The 27,746-nt window shown below is 44.3% G+C and overlaps 1 protein-coding gene across 1 annotated transcript in view; it reads right to left on the bottom strand.

The window, feature by feature from the left end:
- The window catches only part of USP34 (ubiquitin specific peptidase 34), a 199,320-nt gene that overhangs the window by 67,115 nt on the left and 104,459 nt on the right, over positions 1 to 27,746 (bottom strand). The window contains exons 41-49 of the mRNA XM_040347825.1: positions 22,593 to 22,739; positions 22,450 to 22,506; positions 18,947 to 19,024; positions 10,023 to 10,117; positions 7,863 to 8,035; positions 6,510 to 6,663; positions 3,541 to 3,619; positions 1,835 to 1,888; positions 1,644 to 1,739 (exon numbers count right to left, since the gene is read on the bottom strand). Of these exons, the coding sequence (XP_040203759.1) occupies positions 1,644 to 1,739; positions 1,835 to 1,888; positions 3,541 to 3,619; positions 6,510 to 6,663; positions 7,863 to 8,035; positions 10,023 to 10,117; positions 18,947 to 19,024; positions 22,450 to 22,506; positions 22,593 to 22,739 (933 nt within the window). The remainder of the gene's footprint in view (positions 1 to 1,643; positions 1,740 to 1,834; positions 1,889 to 3,540; positions 3,620 to 6,509; positions 6,664 to 7,862; positions 8,036 to 10,022; positions 10,118 to 18,946; positions 19,025 to 22,449; positions 22,507 to 22,592; positions 22,740 to 27,746) is intronic.

Genomic DNA, 27,746 nt, shown 5'->3' with positions numbered 1-27,746 from the left:
TGCAGCGGCATGCTATTCCATCCGGTTTGCGTTTAGTTGGACCATCATTTATTTTTCAACAGGACAATGACCCCAAACACACCTCCAGGCTGTGTAAGGGCTATTTGACCAAGAAGGAGAGTGATGGGGTGCTGTGCCAGGTGACTACCTCTTGAAGCTCATCAAGAGAATGCCAAGAGTGTGCCAAGCAGTAATCAAAGCAAAAAGAGAGCTGCGGTTGCTCAACGCGATTGGCACTGCGCTGACAAGCCATTCACCTCTGCAGCTAGGGGTTCGGATCCCGGTCTCGGCTACATGTGAATTTGAGTTTGGTGGTCTCAGCCCGGCTCCCGGTGGGTGTGCTATGCGAGGTAAGCCTGCGCTTAGTACGCCCACCCCCCTCCCACAAAAACCACCACACTTACACGCACTCGAAATTGGGTTAACATGCACGCACTTTGACCACGCGGTCTCTAAAAAGAGAGGCGAAGGACTAACGGGGCTGGTTGAGCGGGCTAGATCCTCTCACTCCCTTATAGGGAGTCCCTCTGCCCCGTTGGGCTTCAAAGCGGAGCAGGTAGGGCGGGCTATGTGGGAGGACCCCCTCACACACCCGCCATTGCCACCCGGGGCATGGAGAAAGGTGGCAGATTGCCTCTGGGGCAGGCCTGCCTACTCCCAACTCCTGCAGACCGGCTCCTCTCTCGAGTACACGCACAAAATACACTTTAAAAGAAAAAAAAAAAAAATCAAAGCAAAAAGGTGGCTACTTTGAAGAACCTAGAATATGAAATATATTTTCAGTTGTTTCACACTTTTTTGTTATGTATAATTCCACATGTGTTAATTCATAGTTTTGATGCCTTCAGTGTGAATCTACAATTTTCATAGTCATGAAAATAAAGAAAACTCTTTGAATGAGAAGGTGTGTCCAAACTTTTGGTCTGTACTGTATTTTACTCATTAAAATGCAAATCAATTTATACATTTTTTTAAAAAGTGTTTTTCTGGATCAATTTATACTTTTTTTCTGTATATTTTTATTGTTATTCTGTCTCTCACAGTGAAAACAAACCTACCATTAAAATCATAGACTGATCATTTGTCAGCGGGCAAGCGTACAAAATCAGCAGGGGATCAGATACTTTTTCCCCTCACTGTAAATACATATTTTTTTTTTATTTATTAAAATAACAAACATGTCATACTTACCTGCTCTGTGGAATGGTTTTGCACAGAGCAGCCACGATTCTCCTCTGCTCAGCGCTCCTGGCTCACCCCCCCGCTGAATGTCCCCCTGTCCCCCACAGCAAGCCGCTTGCTATGAGGGCACTTTTGTGTTCTCACTCCCGAGCTCCACTCTATGTCCATAAGAGACAAAAAGCACGACTTGGCTATGTCCAGCTCCTTTGTCACTGGCTGTGATTGACAGCAGCAGGAGCCAATGGCTCCCAGCTGTGTCTGAGCCAGTGAGGAGTAAGAGAGCCTCGGCTATTATGCACATCACTGGATTGAGGATCGGGCTCTTGTATGTATTTAGGGAGGGCTGCGGTCGGAGCTGCATGCAAAAGGTTTTTCACCTTACTGCATAGAATATACGCAGGCATCCAACCTTATGTTGCTTGAACACGATGGTACAGCATTTCCAGTTCGGAGATATATACCTCTAGGAGCTCTGAAGAGACATCGAACTTCACCTCCTTGCTGGTCTCCTCCTCTGGCTCCACACGTTTATAAAACAGCATGTAAGCACTATGAGTCTATGGAGACAAGACAATTCTGTATTACCAGTTCCAATTATTTTAAGCACCATTTCTATGTATTTAATATGTTAATGGTTTTTAAGAGCATGTACCTTTTCAAAAGAGAAGTCCATAAACTTATCAGTTACAGAGTCATACGTTTTTGTCTATAGGGAGAAGAGAAAAATAAATATAAAAACAAACAATGTACAACGTGACAATGTGAAATATAGAAGATATTTCATTTAACATACAGCACTCTTCATTTAGGTGACCAACACTTGCCATACTCATTTGATAACTTATATGGCTCTTAGTGCCAAGTAACAGTCTTTTTGCCTAGGGCAGCCTTGCAGAGGGAGCAGAAGCAGGACTCCAAATCATGTAAAAAAGAGTAAACAGAAAAACTGTACAATTTAATGGCACAAATGCATTATTTGGTCTGTTCGTTGCCTGAAAGACCCGGAAGTCGCCTGGTGGACAGGACACAGGCTTGTCTCCCCACGGCTACACAGCATCACAGGGACATCTCGAGACCGCTGACATGAGCGGAGAGTGCTTCTTCACAGGACATCACCATGTCTCTATAAAGATACCTTTATGTGAGTGTTTAATGCATGTGTGCTATTAAATTATACTTATATTTACTCAAGTGGCGCCCGTCTTTGTTTACTCTTGTAACAAAGGGTCTGTATACCCTCAAATAGTGTTTTCTTCCCAATACGGGACTTAATCTATAGTCATTCTGGAACATCGTTTAAGTACTGGCTTTTCTCTACATCTAGGTTTTCATTGTCATTGGAAAGTTTCACTTTCTCCATTTCTCTTCTTGACCACTGTCACAGTGAGAAAAAACTGTTGACGCGGAAATAACTCTAGAACAGCGTATCGTCGGTCACAGCAGTGTGCCGGACTGCTGCAACAGTAGTGTTCTAAGGTAAGTATTCATGCATACTAGCTCATTATGCCTTGGATTTTTTTTTTTTCTTCCTCATCCGGGTTTACAACCACTTTAAAGTGGAGTTCCACCCAAAAATGGAACTTCCGCTTATCCTGTTCCTCCCCCCTCTGGTGTCACATTTGGGGGGGGGGGAGAGATACCCGTCTAATACAGGTATTTGCTCCCACTTCCGGCGACAGATCGCCACAGATTTGGCGTTGATCTAGACCATGTCCGGCCCATCCTCTGCCTGTCCCCCCCCCCCGCTGTCTTCCGGAAGACACATAGGTCCCAGAAGACAGCAGGGACCAGTCAGCATGTGCAGCACGACTCGCGCATGAGCAGTAGGGAACCAGGCTGTGAAGCCGCAAGACTTTACTTCCCAATTCCCTTACTGAAGGTGCCAGCGTCTCCACCCGGGAGCCAAGGGACAGATCGGCTTTAGGTGAGGACATCATGGGCGCCCTGGATAGGCAAGTGTCCATATTTTAAAAGTCAGCAGCTGCAGTATTTGTAGCTGCTGACTTTCATTTCTTAATTGTGTGTTAATGTGACAAATGCAAGTTAAATCTGTCGTAGATGCTTTGCTAAGTGAAAGGCAAGCTGATTTGAGTCCAACTGTGTTGCTAATTTGCTTAACCACTTGACCTCTGGAAGATTTGAACTACTTTATACTGGTAGCAACTGGTTAATCCTCCATCTTTACCCCAGCCCCCCCCCCCCCCCCCCAGACAACAATGTGCAGTAACCTATATCAACCAGTCCTCTTTCAATCCCCCCATAGTTCTAAAATGATGCTTGCTTCTGTTGTGTTACTACACCATCTTTGTACAGTGCTTGGATAACTTACATTTCTACATTATGAATAAATGAACTTACGGTCATTTCACCCCCAAAACATTCAGAAGCAAGCTGAGCTGAATCAAATGGCTTCACTTCGGCATCATTGAAAAGATACCTGAGAAATGGAATAAGTTACTACCACAATGTCATATAAAGTATAACAGTTCATGTTTGTAAAATATCTACACTAGTACTCCCATCAAGCACCCCCACCACCAACGAAGCTGCCTCCTTGGTCTGCAACATCAGGCTTGGGGGAAGTGGGTAGGCTGCCATCAATACTGAATGGGGGCCAAGTACCTCCCGGGCCCTGCACTAACTATCCAGTGTTTCTTATCCTTTGGCCAAAGTCAGCAGACTGCATAAGAAGGATTGCTTCAAATAGGATTATGCCTCTAAGAACATAAAATAATATAGGGCATAGTCACCTGAGGGCACAGGAGTTAAACATTAACAGTTTGCCATTGCCTACACCAGGAGTCTCTAAACATTTTTTAAACAAAGGGACAGTTTACTATCCTTCAGATGGGCCGGACTGTGACCAGTGGGAATAGAAAATGGCCCAGCATCAGTGGAAGTAAACAATGCCACATTATTGGCGTCAGTGCGAGGAATTGTGCTCCATCGTTTGTGTCATTGGGAGGAACTGTTCCCCTATCATTGGCGTCAGTAAATGAAATCGTGCCCCAAGGGCCAGATGAAAGCAAGCACAGGGCTGCGTCCGGCCCCCCCCTGGACCCAGCTTGGAGACCACGGGTCTACACTATAGATCAAAAGTCATTCCCTAGACCCAATATTATAGTTTTAAGCGTGCACTCAAGGGTAAATTACATCACCCTCCAACTTATTTATGGCATGTCAATGAAAACAAAGTAGTTGTAGGTTGCATCTCGTCTTCCAGAAATGAATAAATGTGGCATTCTCTAGCTAATGGAATTGTTAAATTTACATTATGGGGAACCTGTTGTGGTTTTGCACAGCTGACCCTTCACATCAGTTCTTCGAAACACAGAAGAGTGATGCCACAAAAATACCATTTGGTCTGTCTGCCCCTCAACTTTGTTTGTTTTTTACCTCGTTGTCCGTTCTATGCTTATCCCAAGCATGTTTAAACACACTTGCTGCTGACTGACTCTCGCTACCCTGGGCTGTCTGCTTAAAGCACCAACTACTATTTTGGGACAGTTCTGAACTCTTAATCGTTAAGTGTTACTAAACCCAGGACCCTGCAATCACTATATCTGGTCTCCCACAGTACAGAGAACATGGTAATGCAATTATTATAGTAAATATAAACTGCTAAATACCTTTAACCATCAGTAGTATATAACAGTCTTATGATATTCTGTCAGTGTCTGGTTAAAGCTTGCAGGAGGAGTTTTCATTCTACTCTGACTGTCCTATGAGGCTGCAGGGCCCCTGACCCTCTGTCTGGACAGTGTTGATTAGCTCTGTACTGATCACATGCCCCACTCCTAAGGGGAGGGAAGGGGACTCTCTAGCAATATACACAAAACTGAGCATGTGCAGAGTGCTCTCAAGGCTCTGTACTATTAGCAGATGGATTTAGGACTGTGGAAAGGGATGAACAGAAAATACAGAATCAAACAGCCTTTTGACACAATGCAGAGGAATAACCCCTAAGGCCCCATTCACACCTAGGCGTTTTTACGCCTGAAGCGCACTGCTCACAAACGCCAGAGGGGAGAATTAACATTATTCCCTATGGTGACTGTTCACGCCTGAACGCCCAAACGCCTGTCGCGCGAAGCTCAAACAAGTCCCGGACCTTTTTTAGCGGCGTTTGAGCGTTTTTTCCCCCATAGAAAGTAATGGGAAACGCGCGTATTGAGCGTATCGCGCGACAACGGGCGTTTGCTATGGGCGTTTCGTCGCTTTAATCAATAGAACTTGTCGCCCATGCAGAAGATTAAAAAAAATCTACCAACATAGCAACAAGTGATGAAAAGATAATTCCTATTGGCTAAAATAAGAAACGCCGAAGTACAAAAACGTCGCACGACGCTGTATGCAAACGCGCAAATAAGCATGAATACGCGCGAAAAAAAACGCCCGAACGCCCTACGCTCAGGTGTGAATGCAGCCTTAGGATCCACAGTGAGTAGAACAATCATGTTTTACTGCATATACAGACCGATTATACGGTTGTGGGTTTAATAACACTTTAATAACATATTGATTATACCGACTTACTAAAATCTTTTTCATACCCATAATGTATTTAAAGGCTTCAATCCTGTACCCCTTCTTTTAACCCATTCTTTTTACACTTCCTTCTCTTATCAATATCTTTTTGTAAATAAGGTCTCCAGAACTAGACAGACACAGTAACCTAAATGCAGCCCAAGCTCTAAAAATTAATCTGGAAGAACTAAGGAAAAGTAACTTCAAATTCTGGCGTTTTCTTAAAAAAATTACAGGACAATAAGTGATTTTATTATCGGAAAACGTTCACTCAATTAGATTAGCAAGATAGTTCCTGGTCCCATTCAATTACTGCTAGAAAGGAAATGTGGTGAAACCTAAGGCCAGCCATTGACGGTTCGAATCTTGGACGGTTCAGCAGGAAGCGGCGAGCTTCAAACCATGTATGGGCAGGCTGAATGTACCCAAGTTGATCAATCGATCAACTTGGGTAAAACCAGCATGCCGGGTTTTTGCATATGATTATTGCTAATGGCTGGTATAGCTGCTAGCAATAATCACGGTCTTCTCCCATCGGGGATGGCTTCCCCCACCGGGAGAATACAACGGCTCTGCAGAAGGGATTCCCCTGTCAACACTGTCACCCGTGGTTGCAGGAAATAAATTCACTCCGTGAAGAAGTCATAAAATCAGACACCCAAGTTATTTGTCCCAACACAGGACACTCACTCCAATACATGATCTATACAATACATTGTCCACTTTTATGTACTACCACATAGATAATTGCCACATGAGGGCATGATTTCATGAAAAAAAAAAAAGAAGCTAGGACATACCATTTGTTATTTTTATAAGCGTGTGGATTCACAATGTCCCTGATGAAGCTGTAGTAGTGGCCACCGTCAGCAGTACCGGTATGAACAGTGACCCCTATTAAATCATACTCATAGCTCTCAGTCTCTTTTGCTTCCTCCCCCTCCTCTTTGAAACCTAAAAAATAACAAAAAACCTGAAAGATGATTGGTTTCTATGCAGAGCTGCACCAGATTTTGCAGTCTCCAGTCTTAGTAAATCAACCCCACAGTATATATTTAAAAGGCTATTATGCCAATCTTTATTACAAGCAGTTTAAAAATGTATACAAAACACAGTGTTGTTGGTTACACTACATCAACACAATATAGTGTATTACTATGCTATATATCATCACTGAACAGAGATGAAAAATCCAAATATTGCAGTTGTCGCTAAAACATGGGGTGAAGCCGGCCATAGACGGTGCAATTCCCTCACAAACACAGCAAGAGCATTTGTGTTCTCCGGCGGGGTGAACCATGCCTGCAGGGAGAACACACATCGATTGTCGCTGGCACTAATTGCATGAAAAATCTGACAGACTGGTTGTACCCAGGTTGATCAATCTATCAACTTGAGTGCAATCAGCCTGCCTATACATGGTTTGAATCTCAACCGGTCACTGCTGAACCGACCGAGACTCGAACCGTCTTTGGCCAGCTTAAAGGGGTTGTAAAGGTACAATTTTTTCCCCCTAAAAATAGCTTCCATTACCTTAGTGCAGTCCTCCTTCACTTACCTCATCCTTCCATTTTGCTTTTAAATGTCCTTATGAGAAATCCTCACTTCCTGTTCTTCTGTCTGTAACTCCACACAGTAATGCAAGGCTTTCTCCCTGGTGTGGAGCGTCGTGCTCGCCCCCTCCCTTGGACTACAGGAGAGTCAGGACGCTCTCTACGTTGCAGATAAAGGAGCTGTGCGTTAGTGGCCATCCTAACTCTCCCGTAGTCCAAGGGAGGGGGCGAGCACGACACTCCACACCAGGGAGAAAGCCTCACATTACTGTGTGGAGTTACAGACAGAAGAACAGGAAGTGAGAATTTCTCAGAAGAAATAAGGACATTTAAAAGCAAAATCGAAGGATGAGGTAAGTGAAGGAGGACTGCACCAAGGTAAAGGAAGCAATTTAGGGGGGGAAAAAATGTACCTTTACAACCCCTTTAAGGCTAAATCCACTGATGGGGACAGCAGTTATGGTGAAAATCAGTTAAGCTGAGATTTCCTTCTCCTATTGGAGAGATTTTATTTACTGTTGTGTGTTTAGGAAAGGAGATAAACTAAAAGGAAACTTTAAGTTAAGGCCAGCACCTGACAATCAGATAATCACACCATACCTTCTATTCTGTCATTTTTTCCCATTAAAAAATCTTCTGTGTAGGGAGTCATATCCAGTCGAATAGGAAAAGAAAAGTGTGTGTTGACCTTTTCCTTCATCATGGTGACCATGTTAAAAGTGTACCGCATTGTATTAAAGCTTAATATCCTTGGCAATTTCTTAAAACAAGCCCTAAAAAAGACAAGAGAGATAATATAAAGAGAATATACTAGCATAGATATGAAGAATTGCAAATGTGGTGTAGAAAAAATAAAAAAAATAAAATGATTCATTTTTACTGGTCGGATCTGGGTTGTTGTTTTTTTGTTTGTTTGTTTTTTTTGCACAAAATGGCAAAATGCATATTTCAGGCCTGAAAATCAGTTAAAACCCCCACACACAATATTTCTGAAATTATAGTGCACAGAATCTGAATATATTTCAAATTTTGTTTTGGTAAAATATAAAAGATGAACTTGTGTCAAAGTAAACCGATATCAAACAGGTCAAGTCTTAACATCAGTTTAAAGTTAATGACAGCTCTAGAATTATTGTAATAATAATCGTAGAAGCACCCTGCTGCACGATCTTATGTTCGTATTTGATCTTGTGAGTTGTGTTTCAAAACATCTGACTATTAAACCCCCCCCCCCCCCCCAGCCTCCTGTTTTACTTACCTAAGCCCTGGAAAACCGCACATCGAGAACATGCTTTTCAATTTGCCTGAGGTTCTCGGCTTTTCATTGGATAGAATGATAGCATTGGCTCCCGCTGCTGTCAATCAAATCCAAATACGCGGGCGCCGGGGCCGAGTCCTGCACTCGGCGGCTATGGACGCTGAATGCAGGATATGGGAGCGTTTCTGCAAGGTAACCACCTTGGGAGAGCGCTTTCCAGAGGGGGTTATCTGAAGCGGGGAGGAGCCGAGAGAGCCGCCAAGGGACCAAAGAAAACAGCGTTCAGGGCCACTGTGCAAAACAAGCTACACAGTGGAGGTAAGTATATGTTTGTTATTTTAAAAAAATGTAACCTTGAGTGCCGGTTCACACTGGGGCAACACGACTTCCAGCGTGACTTTACAAGGCAACTTGGAGACGACTTGAGCGCCACTTGGAGCGACTTACAACGCAACTTCAGGTCGCCTCCAGGACAGGCGACTTTGCCAGTGGCCAATCACATAATCTGCTCTGTGGGAGGGAGGGGTTTGCCTTAGAAAACTATTTTCACTTCCTGAAGAGTTGCTTCAGTTAAGACAGGGGATCCGACTTGGAGGCGACTTCCATTGAAATCAATGGGTACAAGTCGCCTAGAAGTAGTACAAGAACCTTTTCTGAAGGAGCGACATCAGTAGTGTGCATTTAGACGGCTCTCATTCACTTCCATGTAATTTGTCACGTCGCTTGACTTGGGGCAACACAAGTCGCCCCCCAGGTCGCGGTAGTGTGAACCGGCTCTTAGTATCACTTAAAAAAAACTCAATTTTTTTTTAAACTAAATACAACAGCAGGGATCCTCAGACTACGGCCCTCCAGCTGTTGTAGAACTTCACATCCCATGAGGCATTGTAACACACTGACATTCACAGACATGACTAGGTATGATGGGAATTGTAGTTCCTGAACAACTGGATGGCCGTAGTTTGAAGACCCATGAAATACAGGCAGTAGGTCTTAGGGCTTAGAATCTTGACGGCTCTCCTCCACAACGGTGGCCCTTGATAATTTATAATAAATGGGTAATAAATGAACTATTTAAAAAATGAAAGGAAAACATTTTGGCAGTATTCATTGGACTGTATAATCAAAAATGGAGTTTGGTAAAATATCTTAAATACTTGCGTCTGTGCCTTCCTCTCCCTCCTATTTGTCCCCAATAAATGTTGTTAATCCACAGTATGGAGCAGAATCCTATAGGAGTTTTTTTTTTTTTCTAAGACCAAGACAGTCCCAGCTATGATGGGAGTGCCGGCACACAAATTTTAATGCATTATTTATGGGGGGGTATGGGAGCGATACCATTACTGGGACATTTTTTTACCTTAACATATGAAATGCATTAGGGTATAAAAAATGTCTAGCCTTTGGAACCACTTTAAAGTGCTTGTTGCTATGCACATTGAATATTTTCAAGTGCTTTTTTGTTATAACATCCTGAAAAGAATTGCTTGTTTCACACAGACCTTTTCTCCGCTCGCACCTTCTTTCCACATTGGGAGCATGTGTACATATTGTCACCTTCCAATGTGTCCTTGATGGTGACTTCATCTAGCGACTCCTAAAGTAAAAACAAATAGCGTTTACATAATGCACCTTATTCCAAAATCAAACGCACACAATGTTTTGTCCAAAGCACTACCCTTTCTATGTATTTTTCCCAATAATAAATGGAGGATTTTTCCTAATTTTTAAATCTCTCTGCCAAAAGTCACAAGAACAAATCAAGAGCCTGAATGTTCCTAATGGGGGACATTAGGAAGCAGCAGAAAAAAAACTGGCAGTGGTTTTAAATGCTCACCGCTATCCAAAATAGAAAAATATAACATTCTAAAAGCTCGTTCATTGCACATACTAGATTTTAAAATGCACCAACAAGCAGGTGCAGCACCCTGAATCAATGCATTTAATAACCAGGATAGATGCACTTATTATCTGCATCTGACACTTAATTTCTACAACTGTTTCCCCATGTTGTGTACACCAGTGCAGTGTAATCATATTTCACCAAAATGTAATTTCTACTTTACATGAAAAACCATTTGTAACCTCTATATATGATAAAGTGATTGTAAAGCCTTGTTTTGTTAAAGTCGCGGTTGTAATTAAAATAACAAACATATTATACTTGCCTGCTCTGTGCAGTGGTTTTGCACAGAGCAGCCCGGATCTTCCACTTCTCAGGTCCCTGGATGGAGCTCCTGGTCCCTCCCTCCTGTTGAGTGCCTCTACAGCAAGCAGCTTGCTATGGGGGCACCTGAACCGAGCTGCAGCTCCGTGTATCCATTCAGACATGGAACTGTGGTTCAGCCCTGCCCCCTCTCTCACCTGACTGGCTAACAGAGTTTAATTGACAGCAGCAGGAGCCAATAGCGCCGCTGGTGTGTATCAGCCAATCAGGAGAAGAATGTCCCGGACACCTGAGGCACTCGTGGACATTAAAAAGAAATATGGTTTTCAATCTTCATACCACATTACTGGATTTTACTAGTGTAGCACCCCGGAGGAGCTGCTGATTATTTTGGGTGGCATGTTACCTCTATTTTTTTGCCATCCAGGGTAGTAGAAGAAAGTTGAAAAAGTTCAATGTCCACACTTTACACTTCTTTTTCTAAAATGTATTTGGAGAACTTGGTAAGGAAAGAATAAGTGGTTGAAGAGGTGGAAGGGTAAACAGGTAGATAGGTTCAGGTGCATAATCTCAATTTGGAAACACTCCTGCTTCCAGCAAACAGTTCTCGTCGCCACTTTAGCCAGAGTGGCTATTGCTCACTCGGATAGGTTCCTCTCACTGGCCTAGCAGTCAGAATGGCGCACGGAATAATGTACAGTCTCTGCCACAGACCTTCCTTTATGAAAAAACACTTTCGGTCCAGAATCCCCTAGCACAGGATTCAGCACGCGGATCTCTCCAGATTAACTTATGTAGAACTCAGATCTGACAGGCGATCACCATCAAGCCTCTCAGTGTATGGTGCATCATTCGATGAAGTTTCCAGGCCTTTTCCCAAGATACCAGCCTTTTGCATGGTCCTCTCCAGGATAGGTCCTCATCTGGCTTCCTTCATCAAGTGGCTTCCTCCAGCAGGACAGACGGCACAGGATCACCTTGAAAGCGTAGACCCAGTCAGAGTACTGGGCCTATTTGGACAGATCACAACCCTGGACCAACGTGGTCCGGAAGCCAGGATTTCAGGAGCACGCACCCCTGGTCAGGATGGCCACCAGGTGGTGGGACGACAGACCGACGACCCCAGTCCAATGGCATCTGTCCATTACCTACCCCTCCCCAGCATGCACAGCGGGACAATCACCCCCATTGATTGGCTGCCGAGGGGGACACCCAATACACCCCGACTCTGCTGCTGTCACCCTTGTCCTGAAATGGTAACAGCACCCCAGGTGAACAATGGTGGTCACTCCCAGCACAGCCATGGCTGGAACAGAGGCTGAATTTGGCCAAAATTGCATGTGTCCGAGTCAACCAACACTCAGACCCCCTTCTAAATTTAAAGCAGTGTCCGCCCAACAGGGGCAGGCCGCTACACTAGCATACACAAGTGAAACCGCTAAGCAAATCTGAACCTTGTGTATGCCCTTTGGGCACACCCAGAAACATAAAAAAAGTGTATTGGGAGGCGCATGTGAGGAGCCCAGAGGATGGCTGCCTGAGCTGGGAGCTCCTCACCACCCCAGTCCAGCGGTGCCTGTAAGTAAGCCAAAAACAGTCTGGAAGTCGTGCCACCGCTACACACAGCACCCCCAGACACCCAGGGCACCCCTCTATATACTTGGATTAATTAAAGGGACACATTAAAGCTGTTATTTTGCTGTTTAAAAACACTGCAAAAAACTGCAGAAATCCAAGATGGCTGCTGCTGCTGCACCTCACAAGAGCAGAGCTGAGGAGATGCCTGAGGGAAGGAATCTTTCAGAAGCGGCTCCCCTACTTTTTAACCCCCTAGTTCAAGTGAATAATCAGCAAGATATACCCCCCTCAATAAATTCTGCAGAACCCCTGGTAGGCTGTAATATGGAGGACTTTGCAATTCCCCTCATGGGACCTAACATAGGAAATCAGGCTGCTCAATTCTCTGTCAGCCCCCTGACTGCAGCCTCTGCATTCTCAGTGACTGATTTATATCAGGCACTGGCTGAACTTCTGGATAGGGGACTTTCTCAAACTGCTACCAAGATAACAGGAGAATTAAAAGCAGATTTTAAGAATTTGGGCACCAGAATTGAAGCTATAGAAAACAAGCTTGATCAAACTGTGGCAGCCACAAACCAGAACTCAGAGCATATCCAAACAGTACAGGAGCAATTGGATGTGGCCCTTTCCAGGATCGACGAATTGGAGAACAGATCCAGGAGGTATAATATCCGGATCAGAGGTCTGCCTGAATCCATCACTGACATTCCAGCAGCGGTACAAAATGTGATCCAGGGTCTGATCCCTAACATTCCTCAAAACCGCCTAGAGCTTGACAGAGCCCACAGAGCCCTGGGGCCACCCAGAAAGGACGGCTTACCGCGGGACATCATCGCCAAACCTCACTTTTACGCAGTAAAGGATGAAGTCATGAGACTAGCACGTTCTGTGCCCAATGTTTTGTGTCAAGGTCATCCCGTCCAAATATACGCAGACCTTTCTCCCTCCACAATGCAGCGAAGACGGTCATTGAAACCGCTACTTCTAGTCCTGGCCCAAAAGGATATAAAATATAAATGGGCATTCCCCTTTGCGGTCAAGTTCTCAGAAAAAGGGAAGAATTACTCCTTCTCCACTTTCCCTGATGGTGAAAGATTACTTCTACGCCTTAAGCTCATATCGCAAGAACCCGCCATGGATACTTCTCATAGTATTCCAAATACTTCCAAGAGACCGACCCCCACCAGTCCTCAATCCCTGCTTTGGACCAGGTCAAAGTCCAAGAAGGCTAGAGACGGCGGACCCATCTGACCTTGGTTGACACATTGGTCATATTCACCTTGAACTTTAGAGGATCTCGGATGGACCTAAGCCTGAGGATTAGACTTTCTCTGATCAGCTTAACAATTTCTTGGACACTTGCTATTACACCGTTACTTCACTTCCTTAAAAGATCGGCCCCCCCCTTTTTTTTTTTTTGCAGGGGGATGTCCCCACCTTGATTTTGGGGTCCCTCCCTCCTCGATTCCCTCAGAGGGGAGGACGGGGGGACTTTCGGTTCGGACCTAGATCCGACCGAACTGGGTCTTGACTTGCTTGATTCCTTCCAGTTACTGTTTTTGAAAATTGTTTCATGCATTTTTTCAGGGGCGCCCTGGCTGGGGTGGGCCCCATGTACCTCCGCCTTTCCCTCAGACTCCAGAAGGTCTCTGGGGGCGAGGTCGCTTGTTCCCTCCTGGAGCAAGCTTGACTTGTTCTACCTTGGTAGAAGTTCTCGAGGGGCGTCTCCCCCCCCCCCCCCCCCGAGAATGTATTTTCGCTTTTTTTACCTATTCTCCTTTAGTTGGATTGGGAGACCTTTCTTTCACCTCTTTTTCTCTTTCGATTCTGTTCTTTCCTTTTCTGTTCCTTGCCTTTCCCACATGTGCCTAACCTTTCAATATTTTACAGCTTGCATTACCTACGAACAAAGGGTGTTCATCTGGCTGCCTGATGTCTATCCTGACAGCTGGCAGGTTTGGGAGAGCGGAAGACATCTAAGGGTGAGTGGAGGTGGAGACAGACACAGTGACTTTTCGGATCCCCATGGCTGATCACGTACAGAGCTCCCTCAAAATAGCCACACAATGTTCAGGGCCTGGACTCCCCCGTCAAAAGGCGAAAGATCTTTGATAGTTACAAAGCACTCGGACTTGACATCCTCATGATACAAGAGACCCACTTTCCTGGGCCGTACAGTCCCAAATTTGTCCACTCTCATTTTCCCCTTTTCTATTTGGCTAATGCTGAGAATAAAACTAAAGGGGTTGCAATCTTTCTCTCCAAATCCTGTAACTTTGAATATCTCTCTGACTTCAAAGACCCAGAGGGAAGGTTTATATTGGTTAAGGGCAAAATTGAGGGTCATCTTTACTCCCTGGTCTCATACTATTCTCCCAACAAAGGGCAAGACAAGTTTTTCCAACTAATCTTGGATACTGTAACCCCCCTTATGGAAGGCACAGTCATTTGGGGGGGGGGATTCCAATGTGGCTTTTGACCAAGGTTTGGACAAATCCAAACCTCCATCTGCCCAACTTACTAGACCCACTAGGGTCAGCCTGAAAATTGCCAAATTACTCCATGACAGGGGGATGACGGATGTCTGGCGGGAGTCTAATGCTTCAAAGAGAGACTACACCCATTACTCTCACCCGCATAATACCTATGCCAGGATTGACCATATTTTAATTCCTTCATTTGTCCTTCCGGCAGTGATCAAGGCCCAAATCAGAGACACGGTCCTGTCTGACCACTCCATGGTCATCATGTCCATACGCACTATAGCCGGTATGGCAAAGAGTGGACATTGGCGGCTAAACAAGTCCATTCTCTCCAATCCAACCACAACAACAGAAATCAATAAAGCTCTTCAAGAATTTTTCACAATTAACAATGTTGAGGATATCTCCGCAGAGACCCTATGGGCAGCCCATAAAGCTTGTATTGGAGGTAAAATTATTCAGATCTCCACACGAATCAAAAGAGAACACGAAGCGGACGTTGTGCGATTGGAGAGGTCATACAGGACCCTAAGGGCACAACACAAAAAGAAACCGTCTTTAGCCTTACTAGAGAATATTGACAAGCTGAGACTAGAACTTAATTTAGTTCTCACAACAAAAGCGGAGAGATCTCTCCGCTGGAGTGGCAATACGTTTTACACCCAAAAAGAAAAGATAGGTCAGATGTTAGCGACCAAATTGTCCTCTAAAACAAGGTTTCATTCCTTGCCCAAGATACGCATAGCGGGTCAAGAACCTACGGCCAATCCAAAAAAGATTCTGGAAGCATTTCAAACATTCTATTCTAACCTGTATGGTGCTCCTCCACAGCTTCCCAGGGACTCGATCGACGATTTCCTGGACAGCCTATCCATCCCATCCTTAGACACAGAACATAGAGACAGGTTGGAAGCACCTTTTTCGGTTGAGGAGGTGGCGACAGTAATCAAGGGCCTCCGTAAGGGTTCAGCCCCAGGCCCAGATGGTCTATCAGTCCCCTATTATAAAACATTTGCAGATACCCTAGTCCCACATATGACAAACTTTTTTAATTTCAAGACTCAAGGCTCCCCCTTGGGTACACAACTGAATACTGCATACATTACGGTTATTCCAAAACCGGAGAAAAATCTAGAAGAAGTTTGTAATTACCGCCCCATATCCCTGATAAATAATGACCTAAAAATTCTTACAAAAATTCTAGCTGTCCGCATCTCCTCTTTCATTGGTAAATATATTCACAAGGACCAAGTTGGGTTTATCCCAGGTCGACAAGGCCCAGATCAAGTGAGAAGGGCAGTAGACATTGTCTCAATCTTGCAATCCAACTGGGACAGAGGTCCGAAACAACAAAGCTTTCTCCTAGCACTTGATCTGCAGAAGGCCTTTGATTCTGTGTCCTGGCAATATCTCCTCCCCCTACTAGAGCGATGGGGCTTTGGCCCGAGATTCCTGGGGGTGATACAAGCTCTCTATTCCAACCCCAAGGCCCTAATCCGAATCCAAGGGTACTATTCTTCCCCAATAGACATAGCTAGGGGTACCAGACAGGGATGCCCTCTCTCCCCAATCATTTTTGCAATGGCAATTGAAACCCTGGCAATAGCTATCCGACAGAACCCTGACATTTTGGGTGTATCATGCGGAGATCAAACTCATAAATGTGGGCTCTTTGCCGATGATTTACTATTATTTCTAACCTCTCCCATTACTTCCTTACCAAACCTCTACAGGGTAATTTCAGAATTCTCTAAAATCTCTGGGCTTCAGGTTAATTATGCCAAATCACAAGCCTTGAATGTGTCCCTCCCACCTTCCACAGTATCCCTCCTCCAACAGTCATTCAAATTTGAATGGTGTCCCTCATCCATCAAATATCTAGGGATTTCCTTAACAGCGCGTACAGAATCCCTATACACAAACAATTATCCTCCCCTATACCGAAAACTTACAGCAGACATGAATAACTGGGCCAAATATGAACTTTCCTGGCTAGGCAGAATTAACTCTATAAAGATGACCTTGCTTCCTAGAATCTTATATCTATTTCGCTCCCTTCCCATCCCCATCAGAAAAGACCAGTTGCAGTCTTTACAAAGCAAAATACTCAAATTCATCTGGGGCAAGTCAGGTTACAGAATCCCCCAAAACACCCTATATAACCATAGGAAAAGAGGGGGGCTGGGATTACCGCATTTATATAAGTACTTCTTAGCCGCCAGGCTGGCTCAACTATCAGTAGTTTACTCCAAATTTGATAAACCGGACTGGGTCCACATAGAGAAACAGGCTGTCCCCCATCTTTCCCTAGACTACTTACTTTGGTGCCCCCAAAAGAGAAGACCACCCATTTTGTCCCCCTCCCTCTCTCAATCTTACGCCCTTTGGGATAGAATCCGTCACCTTCCAGCCCTGGTTTCGAAAGCGCAACCTCTAGCCAATATATTTCAAAACCCACATTTTCCACCTGGAATGGACAATAAGGCCTTCAGTTGGTGGTTGGACAAGGGCCTGTACCGCATAGGACACTATTTCACAACCAAGGGCCCTCTTACCCTAGACCAGTGTTTAACCAAGTTGGATCTCCCTGACACTGAAAAATTCAGATTCAGACAGATATCACAATTCCTACACACTCTATGGACGGAGAGACCTCTACCTCCCAAATTCACAGACTACGAGCTCTGGTGCGGGCAGGCCATGGGACAAAGGGGAGGGATATCTGTCATCTACTCTTCCCTCACTCGCCCGACCGAGAAGTCTTCCTACATGATGGCATGGGAGGCCGACCTCCAACTTGAATGGGACCTGGAGACCTGGCAAGCGGCTTGCTTTGATTCATTTCAGGGTATCTTAAATACTTCCTTGATGGAAGCAAACTTAAAAGTTCTCATGAGGTGGTATATGACTCCCGCCAGACTTGCGGCCATCTACCCATCATCAGATCCCAGTTGTTTTAGAGGATGCCAACTCCTGGGTTCGATGGTGCATGTCTGGTGGGAATGCCCCCGAATTAGACCAGTCTGGAAGAAGATTTTTAACCTCATCTACACAGTCACTAAATGCTCGGTCCCCAGGTCAGCATCTGTTGCTCTCCTAAACGCTCGGATTCCGGGTATATCCAAGCCCAATCAGAAGCTGATCCGATTTATGCTCCTCGGGGCTAAAATTACCATCGCTAGGGCTTGGAAACAACCCAGGGTTTCCATTAAAGCGGTAAACCGCAAGATTTTGTGGATCATGATGCAGGAAAAGCTGGCCAGCATCCTATCTAACACGAAACAAAAATTTGAAGCTGTATGGGAACCATGGGCGTCCCACTGTGGTTTATCTCTAGATACTGGGGTACACCCTGGGCAACCTGCATCCTCCAGCTCTAGTTAGGCACATGCTCCCTTCCCTTTCTTTTTCTCTTCCCCCCACTTCTCTTTCTCTTTCCTACCTCTTATCCTTTTAAGATAGTTGTTTGACTTAAGGGTAATGTTTTATATTCGTTTTTTTATAAAAAAACTATTTGGCAACACTATAGGCCTAATTGAATTCGTAAGTACGAGCTAGAAGTGCACTGAAGTCAAATTCGAACCCACTAATTTTCTTACGTATGCTTTTATTGGAGGGGGTGGATTGGGGGGGGGGGGCCTGGCCGGGGCACAGAATGATCCCATTAGGGGTGCCCGGGACAGGTAGGACTCCCCTGAGCGAGTGACTACTATATTCATTTTTTTTCCTCCCCTTCCCCTGTTAGCAAGCTCGTATATTTCCTTTAATCAGCCTACAATCGGGCAATATGAAGTCGGTTGAGGCCTTGTTGCTGACATTTTGCCTTATTTGTTGAATGTTTTGATGTTGTAGACACGGCCTTTGGTCATACTGTAATTGTATTCTATATTTGGAAAAATAAAAATCTATTGAAAGTAAAAAAAAAAAAAAAAAAAAAGTGTATTGAGTTTGAGCCATTATAAAATGACTATGGACGACTGGAGAATCTGGTTATAACTGCTGCTACAGTCCAGCTTGTTTTACTTCATCTGTTTAGCATGTCTCTGTCTACAGGTTTAAATGTTATCTTTTTAGGGAAGACTCTTATTGATGGTTATGTAGTATAGGTATTAGGGTAACACTGTTACAAAGTAGATTAGAACACAATTCAGAAGCGACATTAGGAGGTGGCGGCATATACTGAAGTGATACTCACATATATGTTTTTCATATCAGCCACCTGACATCTCACAGTATAGAATTCTTCAGCGGTCTGACTTACATGTTCACAATCCTAGAGGAAAACAGAAAAGTTTGTGAATGTATCAGCACAAGCAGTAATGCCAATCTGTGTAACAAAAGCTATTTTTTTTTTAAAATTTACCAAAATCATAATCTACTGTATTACTTGGCAAATAAGCATTGTTTCCAGATATCTTAAAGAAGACGAAGCCGAATGAAGACCAACTAACCCTTTCACACCAGCGGACAGATCAAGTCCATCCATTGTTTTCTATGGAGCGGTGGATGTCAGCGGACACCTGCCAGCATCATCCAATCCAGTCCACCTAAAACAGTTCCGGTTCCACATCCATCTGGCAGATCAGATTACAGTTAAATACAAATGGACAGGTAGTTCGCTTACATCCAACCACCCATAGAGAAGAGCAGGATGTGTCTGTTCTGCATAGCAGAGTGGACACGGACCAGTCATTTGCTTGCTCAGTGGGGATCAACAGAGAGATCCCCCACTGAGCAGGCGGATCCGCTTGACAGATTCCGCGTGTCTGAAAGGGGTCTAAAAAACGATTTTTCATTAAAGGAGTTCTCCGACCTAAAACTTTTAACCCCCGCTGTGCCCGGGCTGTAAAAATATACAAAATAAACTGTCACTTACCTGCCTACGATCCCCCGTTGTTCCGATATCGCCGTCCCGTTCTCCGGTCCCGGTCTCTTCCGCTTCCTGTGTGTCGGTGACTCATAGTGCGCTCAGCCTATCAGCGGCCGCGACGGGACATTGCTGCGGCCGCTGATAGGCTGAGCGCACTATGAGTCACCGACCCCCAGGAAGCGGAAGGGGCCCGGGACCGGAGAACGGGACGGCGATATCGGAACAACGGGGGATCGTAGGCAGGTAAGTGACAGTTTATTTTGTATATTTTTACAGCCCGGGCACAGCGGGGGTTAAAAGTTTTAGGTCAGAGAACTCCTTTAAAAAGGGAACATATAACTCAGTGTTTTCTTTAGATAAACATAAAACAAATCAATTTTGGAAGTATTTGCAATTGGTTACTTGAGGGTCCCTCTAATGACTGAGCATGTAAGAAGCATGTAAAGGTTTTAGGGCCAGTTCACAGCATGGAAACGCAGACCAGATGCGTTCCACATGCTTTTCTGCATCCCAGTTTCTAATGTTTTCATGCATAGCTGAATCACATAAACCTTGTTTCCATGTCGGAGGAATGACTTTAGGCTGCAATTCTTCCATGAAGACCACTTCTGGCCAGACTTTTTCAGACAGTAGATGGGTGTATCTGGGTCCCACTGGTTTCCGAAGGTGCCGTCTTGATGGCACTGCTGGACATCTTCCGATTAAGGCTTACCTGTAGGTGCTGAAAATATCACCTACTGTATTTGCTGGCGTATAAGACTACCTTTTACACTTAAAAAAAATGGTCAAAAAGCAGGGGTCGTCTTATACGCCAAGTCAGCTGCTCAGATGCCTGCTGGATGTGCGGTAATACTGTATGCATCTTCGGCTACATACAGTATATACCGCTTAGCCAATCCTGGTGAGCGATGTATGCAAATACAAAGCCTGTTCGGATTATAATAACAACCTCTGCCAATCCGAGTAGCCTACTCGGATTGGCTTTGAGAGTCAGAGAGGGGTGGGCTGATGATGTTACAGTCTCTGCCAATCCAAGCAGGCTTTGTATTCATCAATAGAATACATCGCTTGCCGTGATTGGCTCCAGCTCCAGCAAGAATGAAGAAGAATATTGCTCTAGAACAGGGATAAGCAATTAGCGGACCTCCAGCTGTTGCCAAACTACAAGTCCCATCATGCCTCTGCCTCTGGGTGTCATGCTTGATGCTGTTAAAGTCTCGCTATGCCTCATGGGACTTGTAGTTTGGCAACATCTGGAGGTCCGCTAATTGCATATCCCTGCTCTAGAAGGAAGAAATATGAAGCATTGAAAGCCTCAGAAGGGGGGTCGTCTTATATGGTGAGTAACAGACAAATATCTCACCGCTCCAGGTGAGCCCCGTGAGCAATCAAGGGTTGTTGAACCACCAAGGTACTGGCAATGCTAATGATGGCAAATAAATGGACGAGAACTGGACAGCCGCACTCCAAAATCACTTGAAAAAGTTGTCCTTTTATTTTTCAACTGCACAAACAGTCACTGCAAACCAACAAGATACAGTATGGCCGACGCGTTTCGCACTTACAGTCAGTGCTTAGTCATGGCTAAGCACTGACTGTAAGTGCGAAACGCGTCGGCCATACTGTATCTTGTTGGTTTGCAGTGACTGTTTGTGCAGTTGAAAAATAAAAAGACAACTTTTTCAAGTGATTTTGGAGTGCGGCTGTCCAGTTCTCGTCCATTTATTTGTTATATGGTGAGTACAGGCAAAAAAATCTTAAAAAACTGTAAAATTAGGGGGTCGTCTTATACGCCCGGTCGCCTTATACACCGGCAAATACGGTAAATCGTTTCCATTCCCACGTACGATCATTTCTTCTGCACATGCGCCGATGTATTCGGTGCATGCACACTTTAAAATGGGTACGCTGTGCCGTTTCTAGCTGGGGTCATGCCGTGACTGGCGGCTACCGCAAGAATGCGTGGTAGTGACGTCACTGGACCTGGAAGGAAGAGGGCTGAAGATGGACGTTTCCAGCCAGCAGGGACATCGCCGGCTTCGGTTTCAGGTAAGTGACACATAATGGGCTACTATGTGATGTATAGTAGCCCATTATGCTTTATCTTTGCAGGTGAAATAAAGAGGAAGTAAAACCCATCAACCACCTTGGCCAACCACTGGGTCTCCGGGTCCTCAGTGTTGCCCATTTCTGTGCGTTTATTTGAAAAGAGCCTAAACAGCACATCTTGAAACCCCAGTGTGCTTAGAAATCTTTGCCTGGGAGAGACCTTGCTGAAGCAGGACAACCCTCTTGTCTCTTGTTGCTGTGCTCAGTCTTGCCATAATGTATGACCTGTGACATGAAATGGTCTCCCTTAACTTCATCTTAGCAGCAGTTTGGCTGTTCCTCACCCAGTTCTAAGGCTTCTACACAGCTGTTTCTGTTTATGAATGTGTTTCAAACAACATGATCTTTAGCACCTGCTTGGTATAATTGGTTAATCATAAAGCTCACTCCAATCCAAAATCCCTGACTTTCTGCAAGTGCACAAAATGTAATAAAATTATCGTTTGTAGCCAAAGGGTAGTTCCACCAAATATTGATTTGATTTAAAGGTTTCTTCTGTACGTTCACTTTGCATATTTAAAAAAAAAAAAAAAAAAAACTTTTTTTTTTTATCAAGCATTCTTACTTATAGCATTTCTACACACCTGCCTGAAACTTTTGCAAAGTACTGCATGGAAGGTAGGTAACTTTAGTTCAGATCCAACACATTTGTGTTTTATGATTTTAAACATTTTACCACCCGTTATAATAGATTTGATAAAGGTTTAAAGAAATCTTACCAAAGACACAACATTATTTGTAATGACCCCTCCAAATAAACTCTTTACTGTGTTTTTCTGTTGAGAAATAAGAAAAAGGAATCTGTTAAAAGGACAAATCATACTGGAACAAACACAAGTGATAATAGGCAAAGGGAACTTACAAGCTCAGGAGACATTTCTTCAATCTTCGTTATAAGGTCTGTGAAGAACTCCGTCATGTCTTTCTGTTCTCCTGTGTTGAGTGGCTGCTTGTCCATGGTGTATGTCTTACAGAACGGCCTTGGGTTATAAGCTTTACATTCACTTTCCTGGAGTAAACACAATTATTACAGCACTTCAATTGTATTACAACACACAAATATGAGATTGAGTGTTTCCGTCTTTTACAAAAACCATAAAACCTTTCACACTGAACCGTTTTTACAGCATTTTAGTGTTAAAAATAGCGATATTAAAACACTCATAAAACACTCTCCATGCATCTCAATGGACCCTTTCACACCGAGTCCTGCAAGCAGCATCTTTGGAGCAGCTTTTGGGCTCTGAAAAAAACGCCCCTCTCCATTGAAATGAATTGAAAGTGCTGTAAAAACACCTTGCCCTTTCACACTGAGGCACTGCAAAAACGCCCTAAAACGTTAGGGTCTTAGCGGTGGTTTACCAGCGTTTTTCGGGCGCTGGCAGTGTGAAAGGTCTCTTAAAGCACTCTGGCTTTCTCATTGGGATTGCAGATGAGGCTTTGCCTGAAAAACGCTTAAATAATGCCCCACAAACGCCCGAGTGTGAAAGGGGCCTTAACCCCTTCCCGACCGCCGCATGTACATATACGTCGGCAGAATGGCACGTACAGGCACATTGGCGTACCTGTACGTCCCTGCCTAGACGTGGGTCGGGGGTCCGATCGGGACCCCCCCCCGCGACTTGCGGCGGTCGGGTCCCCTCGGGGAGCGATCCGGGACGACGGCGCGGCTATTTGTTTATAGCCGCTCCGTCGCAATCGCTCCCCGGAGCTGAAGAACGGGGAGAGCCGTGTGTAAACACGGCTTCCCCGTGCTTCACTATGGCGCTGCATCGATCGAGTGATCCCTTATATAGGGAGACTCGATCGATGACGTCATTCCTACAGCCACACCCCCCTACAGTTGTAAACACACACACAGTGTACACCAAATCCTACAGCGCCACCTGTGGTTAACTCCCAAACTGCAACTGTCATTTTCACAATAAAGAATGCAATTTAAATGCATTTTTTGCTGTGAAAATGACAAAAATCCCCAAAATGTGTCAAAATTGTCCGAAGTGTCCGCCATAATGTCGCAGTCACGAAAAAAATCGCTGATCGCCGCCATTAGTAGTAAAAAAAATAAAAAAAAAAATAAAAATGCAATAAAACTATCCCCTATTTTGTAAACGCTATAAATTTTGCGCAAACCAATCGATAAACGCTTATTGCGATTTTTTTTACCAAAAATAGGTACAAGAATACGTATCACCCTAAACTGAGGAAAAAAATTTTTTTTTATATATGTTTTTGGGGGATATTTATTATAGCAAAAAGTAAAAAATATTGCATTTTTTTCAAAATTGTCGCTCTATTTTTGTTTATAGTGCAAAAAATAAAAACCGCCGAGGTGATCAAATACCACCAAAAGAAAGCTCTATTTGTGGGGAAAAAAGGACGCCAATTTTGTTTGGGAGCCACGTCGCACGACCGTGCAATTGTCTGTTAAAGCGACGCAGTCCCAAACTGTAAAAACACCTTGGGTCTTTGGGCAGCAATATGGTCCGGGGCTTAAGTGGTTAAAGAGGAACTGCAGCCTGCTTACATAATCTGTAAGGATTTTTTTTTGCTATTCTGAAGTTTCCCTCCAGCCACTTTGCATATTTGATATATACTGTGATTCTGTACTTGCCAAATCTGCTGCAGAAATATCCCTCAACCGAGTCTGGCTGCAACCATTTTAACTGTGGGCAGCTGAAGCTGCTGTGTTCACTTCCTGGATTTACAGAGACACACACAGGAGGCACACCTCCAGCTCTGCAGCATTCATTGGCCCTCTTATGACTTCACCCCTTCCTGGCAAACTCTCAGGAGAGTAAGAGCTGTGCATGATGTCATACGCCTAGGATTTTTACCAAACAGGAAGTTGGCTGTATAAAGTATTTACTGATAGTAAAAAAATGTTTTACTATCCAAAGTTAAATCAAGGGCAGCAGATTTAATAGAGGTTAAGATGAAAAAATTACTGTGAAGTTCTGCTTTAAAGATGAACACTAGACAGATATACACCACCAACTGCAAAAAAGTTGTGACGCCGTGTAAAATCCACATAATCCCATATTTTATTTTACAAGAGAAAATGGAAAACATAATAAGTTTAAACTGAGAAAATATACCATTTTGATAAAAAAAAAAGGAAAATAATATTGAAATTGATGGCAGCAATACAATTCAGAAAAGTTGGGACACAGGGCAACACAAATCTGGCAAAGCAAGTGGTACCAACAAGGAAGACCTGGAAGAATATTTTGCAACGAATAAGGCCAATTGGCAACAGGTCAGTAACATGATTGACTCTCTAAAGATTCTCTTTTTTATACCCAGAGTGCTTTCAGCTGCTTAATTGAAAGCCACACAGGGAGATCAGTTTTAAATGCCCCCACCGCCGCATCGATTAACCCCGACTGTCCCCTGTATCCTCCTCCGGGTCCCCTTCTGTGTCCTCCCTGTCCCGATCTGTCAGGATGGAGAGCAGAGGAAGGAGCCGGCAAATATGTAATTTACTGATACTTTCCTTTTCTATGGTAAACTGTGTTTACGATGCTTCAGTTTATGAATGAACAGGAGCCTGTTAAGTTTTTTTTACTTAGATACTTACATTTGGCATCAACAGGGTGCCGAGGACTCAATGGGCTAGCATCTGTCATAAGGATCTTCTAAAAGACCAAAAAAAAGGGCAGGCCTAAATTTTCCCAGAACAGAATATAGTATTTTAGGGTTCTGGAGTGAAAATGGGCAAATGGGATATGCTCAAGAAGGAGAATTACTTAATCTAGGACACTCTTGCAAAAGCCAAGAATCAGGTAACTCCTGAGCTGTAGAGCTGGAGAGCATCATTCTGGGATTTAAGGGCCAGATCCTCAAAAAGGGATACGCCGTCGTATCCCTGTTTCTATCTTTGGAACTGATCCACAGAATCAGTTTCCAAGAGACAGAAGATCCGGCATGTGTAAGAGACTTACACTGCCGGATCTTAGGATGCAGTACCGCATCCGCCGCTGGGGGCATTTCGAGTCGAAATGCCGCTTCGGGTATGCAAATTAGCACTTACGGAGATCCACAAAGCTTTTCTGCTTCGTTTTTTCTCCGTAAGTTTTAGTTTGCCTGCGTAACTTTAGGGATGCTTTTACAAAGTGTAAACTGTTTACACCTTGTAAAAGTAGACCCTTCTTACCCGCGACGCTGTTATTATTTTTTTTTTTTTTCGACGCAACTTTTTTTACCCGGCGCGATTCACAAAACTCGGCGTAACATAAAACCGCGCTATGCCCGTCGGGAAAATGACGTCACGAGCATGTGCAGTACGTCCGGCGCGGGAGCGCGCCTAATTTAAATGGGACTCGCCCCCATTTGAATAGGAACGCCTTGCGCCGGCGGAATTTAAGTTACACACCCGAAAATTTCTAGGTAAGTGCTTTGTGGATCGGGCACTTAGGTAGAAATTTTCCGGCAGTGTAACTTAAATGGGAAAAGATAAGTTACGGCAGCTGGCTGTGGATCTGGCCCTAAGAGCCTAAAGTACTCTGGCTTGAGCTGTGCCTAGACACCGATATTCCAAAAAATTTCAGTGCCGATCTCAGGTTTAGGATCCATCCAAACTATTGTAATGTCTGTATAGTCCAGGACACACTGTTTATTAGAGCCTGCATCGGCTGTTTCCTCATTAGGAGGTCAATTGTATCATAATGGAATGCCAAAGGAGCACAGAAGGGTAGTACTGGGACCTGCACTGTGGTGAACACCCAAAAGCCCGAATGGCATGGCCATGAACTGAAAGTGCAGGGGACGACAGCAAAGCTTAGAAAACACTGGTGCGCTGGAAAAATGGGTACATATATTTACATGTCCTTGATATCCACATTAGCCAGGGCTAACAGTAGACCCACACAAGAGATGAGAAACCTCCAGCAGCCCATTACAACTATAGCTTAAAGTACTCACAAGGAGAGCGGGACCAGCCAGCGAAAAACAGAGCTCTAGAGAGGGTTCCCTATCATTAGTTCTTAAAGACAAATGCATCCTCCACCAGAATGGTGGTCAGTTTGTTAAGGCAGGAAACTGTGGGATCCACAGTGGTGGTAGACAACAGGCACAAGGCTAACAGGTACTTGAGAGAAGCAAATACCTTGCTAGGGTGTTTCTAATCTCTGTAGAGCAGGGGTCTCAAACTCAAATTACCTGAGGGCCACAAGACAAGTTTTCATATGCCATGGGGGGCCGCATGCAAACTTTCAAACTTCAAAAACAACAGTACTGGTGTCAGCGAACACATTATTAACCCCCCAGCACTGGTGTCAGCGAGCGCATTATTACCACCAGCACTGGTGTCAGCGAGCGCATTATTACCACCAGCACTGGTGTCAGCGAGCGCATTATTACCACCAGCACTGGTGTAAGTCAGGGTTTGACAAATTTGCTTGGAATCTAGGAGCCAGCTAAAAAAGTTAGGAGCCAGAAAACGCACCCCGTCCCGACGAGCTTGCGCGCAGAAGCGAACACATACGTGAGCAGCGCCCGCATATGTAAACGGTGTTCAAACCACACATGTGAGGTATCGCCGCGATTGGTAGAGTGAGAGCAATAATTCTAGCTCCTCTGTAACTTAAAACATGCAACCTGTAGATTTTTTTAAACGTTGCCTATGAAGATTTTAAAGGGTAAAAAAGCTTGTCGGCATTCCACAAGCGGACGCAATTTTGAAGCGTGACATGTTGGGTATGAATTTACTCGGCGTAACATTATCTTTCATAATATTAAAAATAATGGGGATAACTTTACTGTTGTCTTATTTTTTAATTAAAAAAAGTGTAATTTTTTTCCCAAAAAAGTGCGCTTGTAAGACCGCTGCGCAAATGCGGCGTAACAGAAAGTATTGCAACGATCGCTATTTTATTCTCTAGGGTGTTAGGATAAAAAATATATATAATGTTTGGGGGTTCTAATTAGAGGGAAGAATATGGCAGTGAAAATAGTGTAAAATGACATTAGAATTGCTGTTTAACTTGTAATGCTTAACTTGTAATACCAACGGCCA

Source organism: Rana temporaria, chromosome 4 (assembly GCF_905171775.1).
Source record: "Rana temporaria chromosome 4, aRanTem1.1, whole genome shotgun sequence".
Classification (NCBI taxonomy): Eukaryota; Metazoa; Chordata; class Amphibia; order Anura; family Ranidae; genus Rana; species Rana temporaria.
This window is presented reverse-complemented; position numbering and strand designations above follow the sequence as displayed.